General features: G+C 51.0%; 1 protein-coding gene across 3 annotated transcripts in view; it reads left to right on the top strand.

The window, feature by feature from the left end:
• The window catches only part of CSNK1D (casein kinase 1 delta), a 38,315-nt gene that overhangs the window by 883 nt on the left and 23,101 nt on the right, over positions 1 to 14,331 (top strand). For all 3 annotated transcript variants that reach the window (XM_046677487.1, XM_046677488.1, XM_046677489.1), the window contains exon 2: positions 6,228 to 6,338. In XM_046677487.1, coding sequence (XP_046533443.1) covers positions 6,228 to 6,338 — 111 coding nt within the window. The remainder of the gene's footprint in view (positions 1 to 6,227; positions 6,339 to 14,331) is intronic.

The raw sequence follows: 14,331 nt of genomic DNA, 5'->3' as shown, positions 1-14,331 counted from the left end.
CGGGCGGGCGCAGGCCGTCGGGCGTCGTGCGGCCCCGCGTCCTGGCACGTGCGGGCGGGCGCGGGAGCCCAGGCCGGCGCGAGGCTCCCGCGTCCCCCGGGCCTGTGCGGCCGTGCGCTGGGGCCGGCCGGCCCGTGGGCCCCCGACGGCGGGGCGGCGCTGCGTGGCGGCTGGGGACGTGTCGCGCGTCCGAGCTCGGTCCCGGGCCCCTGCGCCCGGCCGGGCGTGAGTCAGGCGACGGGCCGAGGTCGGGGTGAGGGTGCCGGCAGGACGAGGGGCGGGGAGCAGGAAGCCCTGCCCGCGCGCCTGCCCCGCGGCTTTGGAAATTCGCAAGGTAGAGCCTAAAAACACGCGTGGGACTCGAAGGTTCTGGATTGTTTCGGGTGTGCAGTGAGAGAATACGCGCACACACGTGTGTGAGGAAAGGTGGGCCTGAATCTGAAAGTTGGGAATTTCAAAGTAACTTTTCTGCAGTGTGTAAGTCGTTGCCCACCGCCTGGGTTTGGGGAGGTGCCGCCTGGCGCGCGGTGGGTGTGCAGGAGGACTGGCGTCGGCGCGTTCGGGGGTCCGCGTGTCGTGTGGCTCACAGCCCCTCTCTGGCGTTTTGTTTGGGCGGCGCACCTGTCAGGGGCTCGGGAAGAGCTTCCGGTGTGGGCAGTGCCTCGGGCTGCGCCTTTCGGACGACCCAAGGGTGTGCGCTCGCCGCCGCAGCCGTCCCTCTTGTCATCTGGAGGAGACGCAGGGCTGGGGGTGGCAGCGCTGAGAGGAGTCGCCGTGTTCGGGTCGTTCCTAACTGCTTCCGGCGCCTGGTGACCCCACTGGGTAGCCCGGTCACTGCCATCGGGGAGCCGTTGAACCTATTCTTCTGCCTCACTGTCTTGTTGAGTAAGAAACACTTCGGAGACATTTGGAATTTACTATTTAAATATTTATATCCAGTAGTCAGCCGGCTGCTTTCTCAGCAGCGTTTTGGGAGGCAAAGTGCTGGGTAAATGCAAGCTGTTTGCCTTATTTATAGAAGAATAGATTTTGGCAGAAGTTTTAATCTAGGACTTAGGAACTGTACTGAAAGGCCAGTCCATTAGCCACTCTTACGCAGGGATCGGAAAGTAGACATTATGAAACTTCTCGTCCTTTGGTCTGAGACCTTGCCAGACAGCTCTGTGCTTCGGACAGTCGCATCGTGGAGCGGTTGTCACCGAGTATTCACAGAGGTGTGAGCCCTTCTCGGGAGTGGGAGCTTTGTGGGGGACCCTCTCTGCTTATTCACCGCTGCGTCCCATGCCTCCCCTGGTGCTGGGCACACCGGTAGCGCTCGATGCAGACAGGCTGACTGGTCCCAGAAGGGTCTGTGCTCAGTCTCCTTCGGCTGTGTTCTGAGGTGGGTGGTCTGTGGCTCCGGGCACACACACAGCCCACCCATCGGCGTGCACTTAAGAGTCTCTTGTGTGGGCTTGGGCACATCCCATCTTAGTCAGTATTGGCTCTTGGCCCACAGGGCCGTCCTTTCAGGCTGCGCACGACCTCACCGAGAAAATGTGAAGTGATCTTGTTAGCTGGAGTAAGGTTTGGCTAGAAAGGTGGATCTGAGGAAGCTCACCATATACTGTTGTTAAGGGTCAAAGAGACTGGTCCAAAGACCATGGGATGGATCGAATCATCTGTAGCATAGCTTTTTCTATTTGTTTAGGCAACTAGTCAGGCATTAGTTAAAGAGTTGAGTTGTGATCTTGAAAATTGGTGTGTCCTACGTGTTCTAGTGTGATTACAATTAAAATCATTTCTGCTGCCACCCTTTTGCTGTTGATGAGAAGGCCTTGACTCCTCCAGGTAGGTTCACCTTGTTTTGAGCCTGGTGTTTGGGGTCTTGGATTTCTGCCTGGAACTTTCTGTGCTCTCAAGACGTTTGAAACTGGGAGTAGGGAGGGCTGTCCTTCAGCTTGCCAAGAGCCTCATCGACCAAGAAGGCCCAGTATTGGTCTGCCTTCCCAGTGGCCTGCTGTGCTGACATGGTCATGCGGCACTGTGCACTGCTAGGTTATTCCAGTCCTTCCCCAAATTGCCCCTTCAAAGCAGGGCGATATCTTGGGCTATTTCTCTAATATCTGGGCTTCAGGAAGTATATGTACTAGACTTGAGCTACCACAGACCCCAAAACGTGCAGTCTCTCGCCTTGGTCTACCTTCCTCTAAGCTTGCCAGATCCGGAAGGCTTTTGGGAAAGGCAGGCCGGGAAGGCCTCAGAGCTCCCATACCTTGTGCAGCACACACTTCGGACGTCACTGCACTTGGAATTGCAGGCGGCATAAGGCGAAGCCTGCTCAGCCCTGTGCCGTCCTCAGCTTTAGCTTCCACGTGCTTGTTCCCCCTTGCTGCTGGAGCTGGTGTGTTTGAGGCAGTGGGAACCAGAAGTTCTTTCACTTTGCTGGCAGTGTACCTCTTATACATTTGAAAACAAAGGGAAAACCAGTGATCTTAATGTGGACCGTGTGTTTCAAACTCTAGTGTGCCCACTGGAGCTGAGGGGAGAAGAGTGTGTGCGGGCAGTGTGCCGGGGCCCAGGCTGTGTGGTGGTGCCAGCCGGCACAGTTGCTATTCGGTTCAGCTGGTGTTCGTGGAGTGCCTGTGAGGCGCCAAGTGCCAGAGGGGCAGCATGAGCCCCCTGTTCCCATGGAGCTCTGTTCTCATGCATGTCTTCTAGAGGCAGACAGCAGGGTCCTCGGACCCCACCCTATTCGTGATTGGCAGAACAGGGGTTTTCTTCCTGCCAGCTGGTAGCATTTGTACTTGATCCTGTTGCTCCATCACTTTATCAGAGCATGGCTTGGTCCATCTACCTGTTACCTGGACGGACTGTGTGGTCTGACTTCATGATGTACACAAAGACCTTTTGGGAGCTAAAGCTTACTAATCTCTTCATGTTTGATTTTCGTGTCTTCCCCTTGCTGACTTTCGTTTCTCTTCAGCGATATCTAGCAAGACACCTGGCACGCCGTAGGAGTTCCAAAATGGTGGCTGGCTGGCTGGCCAGGAGAGGAGAGCAGGCGCCTGTCCTCGCTGCAGCTTTCATTGTCATCTGCCTGCATTCTTCGGGTGGTGGCCTGAACATTTTTAATGAGAAGTCATGGTCCTGCATCAGCTGCCTTGTCAACAGCTGCCCTGTGAGGAGGACCTTTGCCCTGCTCTTCTGAGGCCTCTCCCTGTTTCTTCATCGATGAGACAGTCCTCAGTGGGAGTTACCTTCCTGGCCCAGATCAGGGACAAGCTTGGGATTAGGTGCTCTTAATTGACCATCTGCCTTTGTCTGCTCAACTTGAGGGACATAGTTTTCTTTTCCTAGGACCAGCATGGATCTGTGTCTAAGCATAGATGAACATTTTGTCTTGTGCGGGGACTCTTGTCTGGTTGGGGCTGTTAAGCTGCACAGAAGAGTTGGGGTTGTTGGGAGATCAAAACCCCTCAGGAGATGCAGACAGTGTAAGTGAATCTGTACACGCTACTTGGTTTTGACTTGTCCTGAACCTGGAACCCAGAGCTCAGTGGTATCTTCTAAATTCTTGTTCCTCATCTAGAAGTACATACTTCTAAAAGTTACCTGTGGTGAAGGACCAGGTTTTGTAATTTCCAATCTGTTGGAGACGAATACTTCTGTAAAATAAAATTAAAATGCTGCAGCATGTCATGTTGCTGTTGGAGCTCTGTGGTGCTTCCTCACTGTCCTGTATTTGTCCCTCTGTGGACTGGTGGCAGTTTGAGGACTAGACTTGGAGCAACACCACCAGTGGAGCACAGGGGCCATGGTCAGCCTGGAGCAGGGGCAGGGCTGGAGGGCTGCACGCTGGTGGACCTCAGTTTTACTCAGTAGCCTGTGAAGTTTGGTTCCCATGGAATGCACAGAACTTGAAGCTCTGCTGCTTGGTACTTATCCCGTGGGCTAAGACCTCCCAGACGAGTGTGTGCTAGAGGCCACATCCAGCCTCTCCTCTTTGAGTCATCAGACTTGGGGCAACCTTCGCATCTTCTGTGATCCTGCAGAGGCCTGGCTCTGTTGCTCGTGTGATCCTGTGGGAGGACTGGAGCATTGATAGGAGGATGGAATTCATATTGTGTTCCACAGATGCCTGTGATCGTTTGTCCCCAAGGCTGTTAGTATTGCCAGGATGACTGTCAGACGTTAGCTTTATCAGCCATGGTAGAGTGGAGCTAGAAATGTTCTCTTCCTTCTGGAAGGTGCTAGTCTGGTAGATAGCCTGCATGGGCCCAGGCTGTCTTGTCATTGAGGCTCTGCCTCCTGACAAGGCGGCACTGCTGACATAATTGGAGGGGCAAGAGTGCTCCCCCCAGAGGCTAGGCTCTTGGTCTGGGGAGCAGGGAGTTGCTGATGTGATTAGTAAGATGAGTCATCCCTTCTTCCTGGGCTGGCGAGTTCAGTTCAGAGTTCCAGGTCCTCACAGGAACTCTGAGTTCGTTTTTCATTTGCACAGTACATTTAACGATGAAGTCATTTCTCTTGTAATTGGATAGATTGTCCCAACTGCAGGCAGGAGGAACAAAATGTATTGCCTGTCTTTCTTCTGAGTGCCCAAAAGAGTCTTTGTGGAATGATAAATGAAGTTCTTAAATCTAGAATGGTCACTGGCAGTGATCAAATGGTGGTTATTCCCATGGAACCCTGGTATCGGCAACCGGTTTTGGATCCAGGCTCTCTAGAAAGGGCCACACTCATGCAGCCATCTGAGCAGACAAGAGGAGACTGTTGCTCTGGTTCTTGGGCATTTACTGGACACATGACTTCCAGCAGGCAGCCCTTCTGAAGATGTATCATTGTTGTAATGCTTGCCCGTTTTACTCTGTGTTTTGTCTGGGAATCTCAAAGTGATTTGTAACCATTTACCCACACATCTCCACAACTCCCTTGTGAAACAGACTGCAGATCTCCCTGCTAAACTCAGATGGCGAGAGAAACTGAGTCGCCAACGACTGGCCAGGTTGCTTTGCACAGCACTACAGTCTCCCTGGGAAGGACATGTCCTGGGTTCTTTCTGGGCTGCTGGAACCAGTGTTAATTCATTCACAAATAACTATACTGCTGGGAGGGATTGAAGTGTTTTATACTTAGAAGGAACCTCTGAGGAGAGCAAGAGGAGAGTTGGGTATGTTCTGCGTGAGACTTCTTTCCCATTCTCTCCAGTTAAAGCTCCTTGAGGAAGGTCTTGTAGACACAGCTTTGGGTCAGATCGGAACTTGAGCATTGGTGGCATTTGTGTGCATCCTGGAGGGGTGGTGCTTGTCACGTTTGCAGTTTCTTACTAGAGTAAAGCAGAAATACAATGATTTTTAGAGAAAAATTTTAATTTTGCCTTTAAACTCATGGGCTGGTAATTGGGAGGTATTTTAGCAGGAAACTGAAAAAAGCTGTGTGACAGGGCTATGTTGTATGGATATAGTTAGGGCTTTGAAGACAGAGTTCACCCTCCTGGTCTAGCATCAGGAAGAAACGCCCAGTGATGTCCTGTCCCCAGGAAGAGAGGGGTTTGCTGAGCCTCCCTGGGCATCCCTTGGCCTGGCCTGTGATGGGTTAGTAATGACTTATGCCACTTTGTGGGAACCAAGCCCACTTGAGAAGTGCTCTGACTGTTGAGATGTGTGTGGCTCAATACCCAGTCTAGGTGAGCTGAGGCTGTGTGAGTGTTTGATAAAAACTCAGCCCTCCGTCTAGAGAAAGGCTGACACACACCCAAATGGGCCTATTGGCAGCGTGGAGAAACGGATGCACACAGACTGTGGTGCAGGAACACACAGAGTTACCCTGGGACTCCAAGTCTGGCCTTGGCTGGGTAAATGCAGGGGTGACCAACAGGCTGGGTAGGAAGGTTCAGACCAGAAAAGATGAGAGTCCTAAGGAGAGAACTGCATTATTGGCCTGTCTCTGGGTCCGGTCACCTAGTGACATTATCTGAGGGGGGACATGGAAGTGGGTGATGGAATGCCACATATGACTTCCTGTACATATCAAATACTTCTGTTTTAAAAAGTGAAAATAAGGGTAATTTTCCACAGGGGTTTTTCGACCACTGACACCATCTTGTGCTGGGAAATAGAGAGCATCTGTTGTTTGGTCCTTGGTGGAAGACTCAAATGGTGCTTATTGTTTCTCCACCGTGTTGTAGCATTGGGCTGGGTGGTAGACACCAGATAATTAATGTTTGATTTTGTTTCTTTGCCAAGGTACGGACATTGCTGCAGGAGAAGAAGTTGCCATCAAGCTTGAATGTGTCAAAACCAAACACCCTCAGCTCCACATAGAGAGCAAAATCTACAAAATGATGCAGGGAGGAGGTATGCCATTTACCTGTTAAGAGAGAAAACCAGGGTTGTGTTTGATGAGGGAGAATATGTCGGGAGGCAAAGCCTCTGGTTTATTTTGGGAAAGAGAGGGAAACGTCCACACCCTGGTGCAGTTATGAGTCTGCCTTCACATGCTGAAAGGCCTACAGAGCCTCATTCAACAAAAAGAAACGTGATTTTATGCTTTTTGCGTAAGCGCTACCTTCCTTAGCTTCACGTTACCTAGTAGTGTCTCTGAACTCAAGAGTTTGTATGAATTTTGATTTTTCCAGCACATTGCTGATTGTCGTGCCTGCCACCTCAGTGACACACTTTGCTTACAGCTTTGGGGAGGCCCCTTCAAACTCGGCTAAGTGAAACAAGGGGTTTGAACTCAGTGACCTCTGCAACCCCTTCCAGCTTAGTTTCTGTGAAACCCCCGGGCCTAAGGGGATGTGATGTTGGACGTGCTCATACTGATCACAGTCTAACTTTTGGAATTCTGTGGACTTCAAAATAGTTTGGCCAATGGAGCAGGAGGGGATGTTTTTGGGGTCTTAGAGTCCTGAAGACACTGCAGCATGATGAAGGGCGCATCCGGCTGCTCTGCAGGGAGCTCAGGGAGCTCAGGAAGCTCCAGCCTCTGCCCTGAATGTTTTGAGCTCTCTTCGGAAGCAGGGCTCTGTGTCTGAAGAATGACTGTGCTGCTTCCTCTTTGGAAACCCTTCAAGTCAGAAGCCCCAGTGGTGCTTTCATAGTTGGAGGGGGTGCTCTTAGCACTTTGCTGAGGGAAAGCTTGTCTTCATAGTCTGTATGAGCCCTTTTGTCAGGCGGAAAGGGAGAACTGGTGATTTGACTTTGACGTCTTTCCTCTACAGAAGTAGTTGAATGTGTGCTGCAACTAGAAATCAGCGTTTCTCAGTTTACATGGCACAGTGTCCCTTTAGCAGCAGATACACCTCAGGGCGATGCAAACAGTTCTGTGGGGCCCATTGCAAAGGAGGTGTCTGGTGCATCCTGTCGCAGGTTTCATGGGACCAGAGAAAGCTGTGGGCTCTTGACTGGCACATGGGGATGAAAACTCCCTGGCCCCTGTGGTCCCAGGGAGAGGTCAGCAGAGGACCCAGCCAGTGAGCTTGCCCTCTGGTGGCCCACAGCAGAGGGCAGGCTTCTCAGGCATTCAGGACATTTGCACAGCTTTGAAGGTGGTGACGAGTAGAACCAAGTGACTCAGTTTGTGGCCTTCATGTTGGGGAACAGCCTGGTGCTGGGGGTTGAATGAAATCTCCCAGCTTAAAAGCCTTGTTGAGTTTTAAGAAGCAGCATCTCTGTGAGAAGTCACAAGCTGGGGGTGCCCAAGGGCGGAGGCAAGGAAAATGGCCCACTGAGGCCCTGGGATAGGAACTGGTTCAGCAGACTGAGATTCTGAAGTGAAGAGTTACTTGGTTTAGAACAAGATTTCTCAACCTCAGCACCATTGCCGTTTGTTGTGGGGACTGTCCTCTGCACGTAGGATGGTGAGCAGCATTCTAGGTGCCAGTAGCAGCCCTCTGCCCTAGTTGGGACAATCCAAAATGTCTCCAGATGTTGCTAAATATCCCAGGGTGTGACGTTGCTTCCCATTTTGAACCCCTGCTTTAGGATGTGAAGGATCACTTGCTCTCTTGGTCTTCCTGTGCCTCTTCTCTGGGATCCCAGAAACTCACCAGGATTCCAGAAATGGACCGTCTCCTGTCTGGTCGTTCCCCACACATAGATCAGATTTTCCTCCTATTTCAGATCCGCACTTGGTGGGTACCATCAAGATGTAAAGATCTCTATTTTAGCAAACAGGTTATGTCCAGGAAAGCAGAGTATATAATTCTGGTAGCGTTCTGTGAACTTATTCTAATGGAGATTAAGCTTGGACCAGCAGAGAGGATGTAGGAATCCCCTCTGTCCAGAAACCTTTTGGCTTTGCTGTTGACCAGCCTTCTGCATCATGTCTCGTGTGGGTGCGTGCAGACCACTTGTCACTATAAAGGGGCACAAGTATCTTTAATTGTGGCTCATCTTTTTATGCCACGTTCTGGGCTTACCTGCAACTGGTGATACTGCTGGCATCGTAGGAGAAAGTTCAAAGCCAAGAGGCTGCCTTGCACTCTCTAGGTTGTAGTACAGGGTCGTCCAAGATGCTGCCTGGATGATGGTGGTGGTGTGCCCAGCTAAAGAAACCTGCTGTGCTCGGTCAGCCAGTCTGCCTAGGGGAGGAGTTGGCATTAAAAAAAAACGCATATTAGTGTCAGGTATTGTTAAAAGTGTTTTTTACATTCATTGGCATGTTTGCTGCCACAGTAGTCCTGTGCAGTAGGTGCCGGTCTGCCTCGTGTCACGAATGAGGAGACTGAGGCACAGATGCTGTGGAACTTCGCAAAAAACACAGATTTGAACTTGAATGTTGTAGTGTTGTAGAGGGAGTGCAGCTGCCCTCTGTGGCGGTCACTGGTCAGGAATGTGCCCCAGATGCTTCCACCTTCCACAGATCTGGTTGGGACGATAGATAAAAAACCTGAAATAGCAGAATTTAAGTTTAAATTTAAATTACTTATGTTGGTGAAGGACTTGGGTAGACACCAAATTTTTATCAAAACGGAGTGGACTACCAGGCAGAGCCGGGGGCCCAACTCCTCTTTCCACTCCTGATGCCCCAAAAGTAGCTCCACAGTACTCCCCCTTCAGTCTGTTTTGTTTACAGCTGCTTCTGGTCGAGGCTCATGGTGCATGTTGGGTATGAGAGGGGAGTGTGTGCCCTGTGTATACAATCTAGGCCAAAACTGAGGGAGGGGCTCTGCCCTGAGGGTAGGCGAAAACGGGCAGTTTTACCTGAGTTCACTTCTGTCCTCTTACACGCCTGGTTGCTTCCCACATTTTGTTTTAGGCAGTCATGGTCTGAGATGTTTTACAGTACCAAAAAATATACATAACACTTTGGTATCAAGAGTGCTAAGGTCGGGGCCGACCCAGTGGCCAGCGGTTAAGTGCGCATGTTCTGCTTCAGCGGCCCGGGGTTCGCCGGTTCAGATCCTGGGTGCGGACATGGCACCGCTCATCAAGCCATTCTGTGGCAGGTGTCCCACATATAAAGCAGAGGAAGATGGGCATGGATGTTAGCTCAGGGCTAGTATTCCTCAGCAAAAAGAGAAGGATTGGCAGCAGACATTAGCTCAGGGCTAATCTTTCTCAAAAAAAAAAAAAAAAGAACGCTAAGGTCAACCTGCGTGACCCCCGCCCACCTGAGAGAGGCAGCAGGACACCCTCAGCACCCCTACACCTGGCCCAGTGTTTCCTCCAGGGGAGAAGCACACGCTGAAGTCTGTCTCCCCCATGCCCTTGCCTAGTTTGTTCTTTCTTTCTTTATTGGCTGAGCTAACATCTGTGCCAGTCTCCCTCTATTTTGTGTGTGGGATGCTGCCACAGCATGGCCGTTGACAAATGGTGTAGATCTACTCCCGGAACTGAACCCAGGCCGCTGAAGCCGTGCGTGCCAACCTTAACCACTAGGCAATAGGGCCAGCCCTCACACCATGCGTCTTTTTAGTACTGAAAACTTTGGAATATATGTCATACAATCTTACTGGATGTAGTCTACAACTTTCCTTTTTTGACCCAGCGCGTTCCTGAGATTCCTCTGTGTTGGCACAGTGTAGTTCAGTGATTTTCATCGCTGTCTTCTAAACAGTTCTGTCTGTTGTAAGGAGCTGTGACTTGCTTCTGGTTTTCTGCTGTGAGGGACAGTGCCTCGATGATACCCTAGTCCATGTCTTCTGGTACACAACCTAGAGTGGAATTGAGTTTTGTGGAGTGTGCAAATGCTCCTCTGGCAGAATGACGCCAGCTGCTGTAGTGTGCATAGGGGTGTGTTCCAAGGTGGTCACACAGGTTTATCCTCCCCACTGCCTGGCATCAGGACTCCTGTTGGGTCCACGTCATCTTCAGCCTCACCATTACCATTTCTCTCCACTGTGGCTTGGGATGTCCTAGCTAGCACAGAAGACAAGGTGGGGAAATTTAAAGAATGAGGAGGGAAAAGGAAGAAATAAAACTGTTACTTGCTCATGATATAATTTTTTAAATTTTTGTTTATTTATTTTCTTGAGGACGATCAGCCCTGAGCTAACATCCGTGCCCATCTTCCTCTATTTTATATGTGGGACACCTGCCACAGCATGGCTTGATGAGCGGTGCCACGTCTGCACCCGAGATCCGAACCGGCAAACCCCAGGCTGCCAAAGTGGAAGGTGCACACTTAACCGCTGTGCCACCCGGCCGGCCCCATGATATAATTTTCTTACACAGGAAACCCAGAAGATAAATTGGAGAGTTTACCCAGATAGCTAGCTTAAGATGAAAATATAAAATCAGTTCATTACACCAACAGTGGTAAGTTAGGAAATGTAGTTCTTGGGCCATCCCGCTGGCGCAGTGGTTAAATTTGCATGGTTTCGCTTTGGTAGCCGGGGGTTCGCTGCTTCAGATCCCGGGTGCTGACCTACACATGCTTATCAAGCCAGGCGTCCCACATAAAATAGAGGAAGATGGGCACGGATGTTAGCTCAGGGCCAATCTTCCTCAGCAAAAAGAAGATTGGTGGCAGATGTTAGCTCAGGGCTAATCATCACCCTCCCCCCCCAAAAAAGAAAATGTAGTTCTCCCCCCCCATACCAGTAAGTGTTTACTCATTGCATTTTCCCAGGGAAAGAGGGGATTCAGGATTTCACGCACAGCTTCAATTTCTAGCAGTAAACATGAAGTTATGTTCATCTATCTCCTAGTAAACAATCTTGTGGCTGCTTTGACATAAGTTTCTTACACCTGCATAAAAGTTTCTGAGTGACTTGGGGATACAGTCATTTTCCCTTTCTTGGCCTCCTGACCCCATTTTGTACATGGGAGGCCCCCCATTTCTTCTCTCAACCCTAGGATTAGAGATTAAAGTAGGTTTGATCATCCAAATACAGCAGTGTGTTTGATATGAATCACGTCAAGGCATGCTCTTGACTCAGGAGGTTGGGAACAAAGGATGGAGTGTTTCTGGCGTCTTCAGAATTTTTGCACACATCATTTAGGAGTTGTGGGGACATCCCACACATTAAATATGTGTGTGTATGGGCTTTTTTGGGGTGGGGGGCGATGGAGGCTAGAGGGCGGGAATAGGGTAGGAGTCAAGTTTTTAGGATAGAACATCTGGTCCAAAACAGGAAACAGGGGGAGGAGCCACAAAAGAAAAGACGGCTCAGACACCTGCTTCAGGGCACACCCGAGCCTCTGTTCTGGTCCTTTGCCTGGCGCAGAACCTCTGTCAGCGATGCTCTGGCTATTTTTTTCTCAATACAAAAAGTTTATAAAGAATAAAACCCCAGAAGAACATGGAGAGAGACCAGCATGTTCTACCTGTGCAAACTAGGCCGCCTAGTGATGAGCAAATCAGTGGCTTGTGAAGTCCTCCAAGTCCAACACACACTCACTAGAGGGGGCAGCTGTGAAGGCGACAAGAATCCAGGATCAGACTCATCACCCACTGCCTTCCAGTGCATTCGCCCTGTTCCCACACGGTGAGTCACAGCACATGTCCTGAACCCTTTATCTCAGCTGCAGGACACTTGCCACTGGTGCAGCAGGGCGGGATGCTGGCTTCTGGCACCCTGGAGAAGCCCTTGCTTGTGGTCTCTCTGTAGGCCAAGGCAGGAGAGCCCAAGGAGAGATCCTTGCTTCAAATAACACCCCTGGGCAGCTTGGGATGGGTGTAGAGGTATCCTTCTTAAAACCTGTCCTGACCAACAAACACTCATAATCCCTGTTCTGTTGTAGGCCTGGCCCAACCCAGTGATGGATCTGGTAGATGAAGTGAGTCTGTCCTGGGATTGGAGGTCCAGAAAAGGAATCCTTCATCACCGTTGTAGACAGCTCTCATGTAGCTGTGGCTTCCTCTCACCGCCTTCCTCTGGCCCTGCCTCTCCTGACCTCTCTGCACTACCTTTCCTGCTCAGACTAATTCCCAGTCTTCCAAAAGGAGGAGATCAAGTCATGAGGCACCCCAGTTAAAACCTAGTCTCCTATGAAACATTGAGGGTTTGGGAGAGAAGTCAGCTCTAATTGACAAAAATGAGGTGGTTCAGGAGGGTATGGTGCTCCAAATAGTAGTCCTCCATGGCGATAAGACAGCAAAAAGGATTGCAGCTGTGTGGTCCTGCAGCTGCTGCCAACTCACCCCTGAGGTTGCTCATGGACCTGAGAACAGTGCAGGAATGAGGGCCTTGGACCAGAATACACAGAAATAGAAAAGCATAATGTTTATATCAAGAAAAAGTTAAAATGCACAAGATTTGTCATTTGCACCTGGCCAGTGTGGTTGAGACCCTGAGAAAGTGGGCCCCGAGGTGCAGTTATCCAAGGGAGCAATAAACCGTGTTGGCCCAGAGCGGAGTGGAAGTGAGCTTAGGAGCAGCAGGACTGTAGCTGTTGCCCCAATCACCCCTTTTGCTGCTCGTCTCAGCCCATTGCCTGGGGCACTTGCCAGCATCGTCCCCTAAGAGTGGATTATGAGGAGACTGGCGGTGGAAAACCCTGCCTCATCCCCGAGAGTCCTTCCCACAGTGTGGTGGTGTGTGGGTTGGGTCCATCAGTCTGGTCTCATGCTTTTAATCTTTTCACTCTGATGTGGGAAGTGTCATTACTACATATCCTTTAAAAGGAAAACAACTTCCCTGTCCAGGCTACTTTCAAAAGCTGGAGATTCTGGGGGTGGAGGCTCCAGTAAAGCATGCAGGTTCTGGAGGGATTCCCTGAGGCCCTCAAGCGTGCTTGCGCAGAGCCTAGTTGGAGTTTCTCTGCCTTACCTCCTCCCCCTCGAGAGGGAAGAGGGGTGATGCTGTGGACCTGACCGGAGAAGTGTGGCAGTACTCGCTTCCCCACTCTTCCCCCCTTTCTCCACTGCTGATGGATGCAGAAGGAGAGCCCCACCCACTGTGCTCAGTTCTGGGCCTTGTTGTAGGGCAGGGCTGTGGATCTCTTCGTCTGCCTGAAAGTAGGCTAGCTTTCCCTGGGAGCTGGGGCTGCCACATGGCTGATGCTCTGGCAAAAGGGGCACTTCTTGGGCTGGGATGGCTGCTTGGTTCCTTGGCATGTTGGTCTAGACCTCCACAGCTAGAGTGCCCGTCTCCTTCTGTGTGTGTTCTGCCCCTTTGGTGCCTCTCACTCCCAGTACAGAAAACCTCCAAGAGCTGGTAAGATTCCAGGCCTTGGTGGACTTCTGAAAGGTGAACTCTGTTTCCTCGCCCCACTTGGGGCTCTGGAATCCCTCTGTGTGCAGCTTTCTCTGGGGCTCAAAGACATCCACTGGGGCGTTGAGTGTGACCCTGGCGCAGTGGTCGTGGACAGGGAGCTGAACCCCATGTGCGCAGAGACCCACTTAGGGATGCCAGTGCCATACGGCAGCTGTGGCTGCTCCAGTGCCTTGGCGTCGCCACCTATGAACTGCTGGTTGGATACAGAGCCCTCCGTCTCCTGAGCCCCAGTTGCCTGGTCAGGCGGCTGCTGGCCCCAGAGAAGTCCAGAGGCCAGTGTGTAATTTTTTAAATACTGTGTTTACGATAGCCAGTAAACCCCTAGCTAATAAGGTATCTGAGGGCGGGCCGGGTGGCGCAGCGGTTAAGTGCGCATGTTCCGCTTCTCGGCGGCCCAGGGTTCGCCGGTTCGGATCCTGGGTGCAGACATGGCACCGCTTGGCAAAAGCCATGCTGAGGTAGGCGTCCTACGTATAAAATAGAGGAAGATGGGCGTGGATGTTAGGTCAGGGCCAGTCTTTCTCAGCAAAAAGGAAGATTGGCAGTAGTTAGCTCAGGGCTAATCTTCCTCAAAAAAAAAAAGGTATCTGAGAATAAATCTTTAAGCCAGGTAAGATGTGTATGTAGGAAGTTTTAAAACTTTTTTGGAGGACACTGAAGAATTCTTGAACAAGTGGAGACAT

Source organism: Equus quagga, chromosome 11 (assembly GCF_021613505.1).
Source record: "Equus quagga isolate Etosha38 chromosome 11, UCLA_HA_Equagga_1.0, whole genome shotgun sequence".
Lineage (NCBI taxonomy): Eukaryota > Metazoa > Chordata > Mammalia > Perissodactyla > Equidae > Equus > Equus quagga.
Note: the sequence above shows the minus strand (reverse complement) of the source record. Positions and strands in the feature narration are given on the sequence as shown.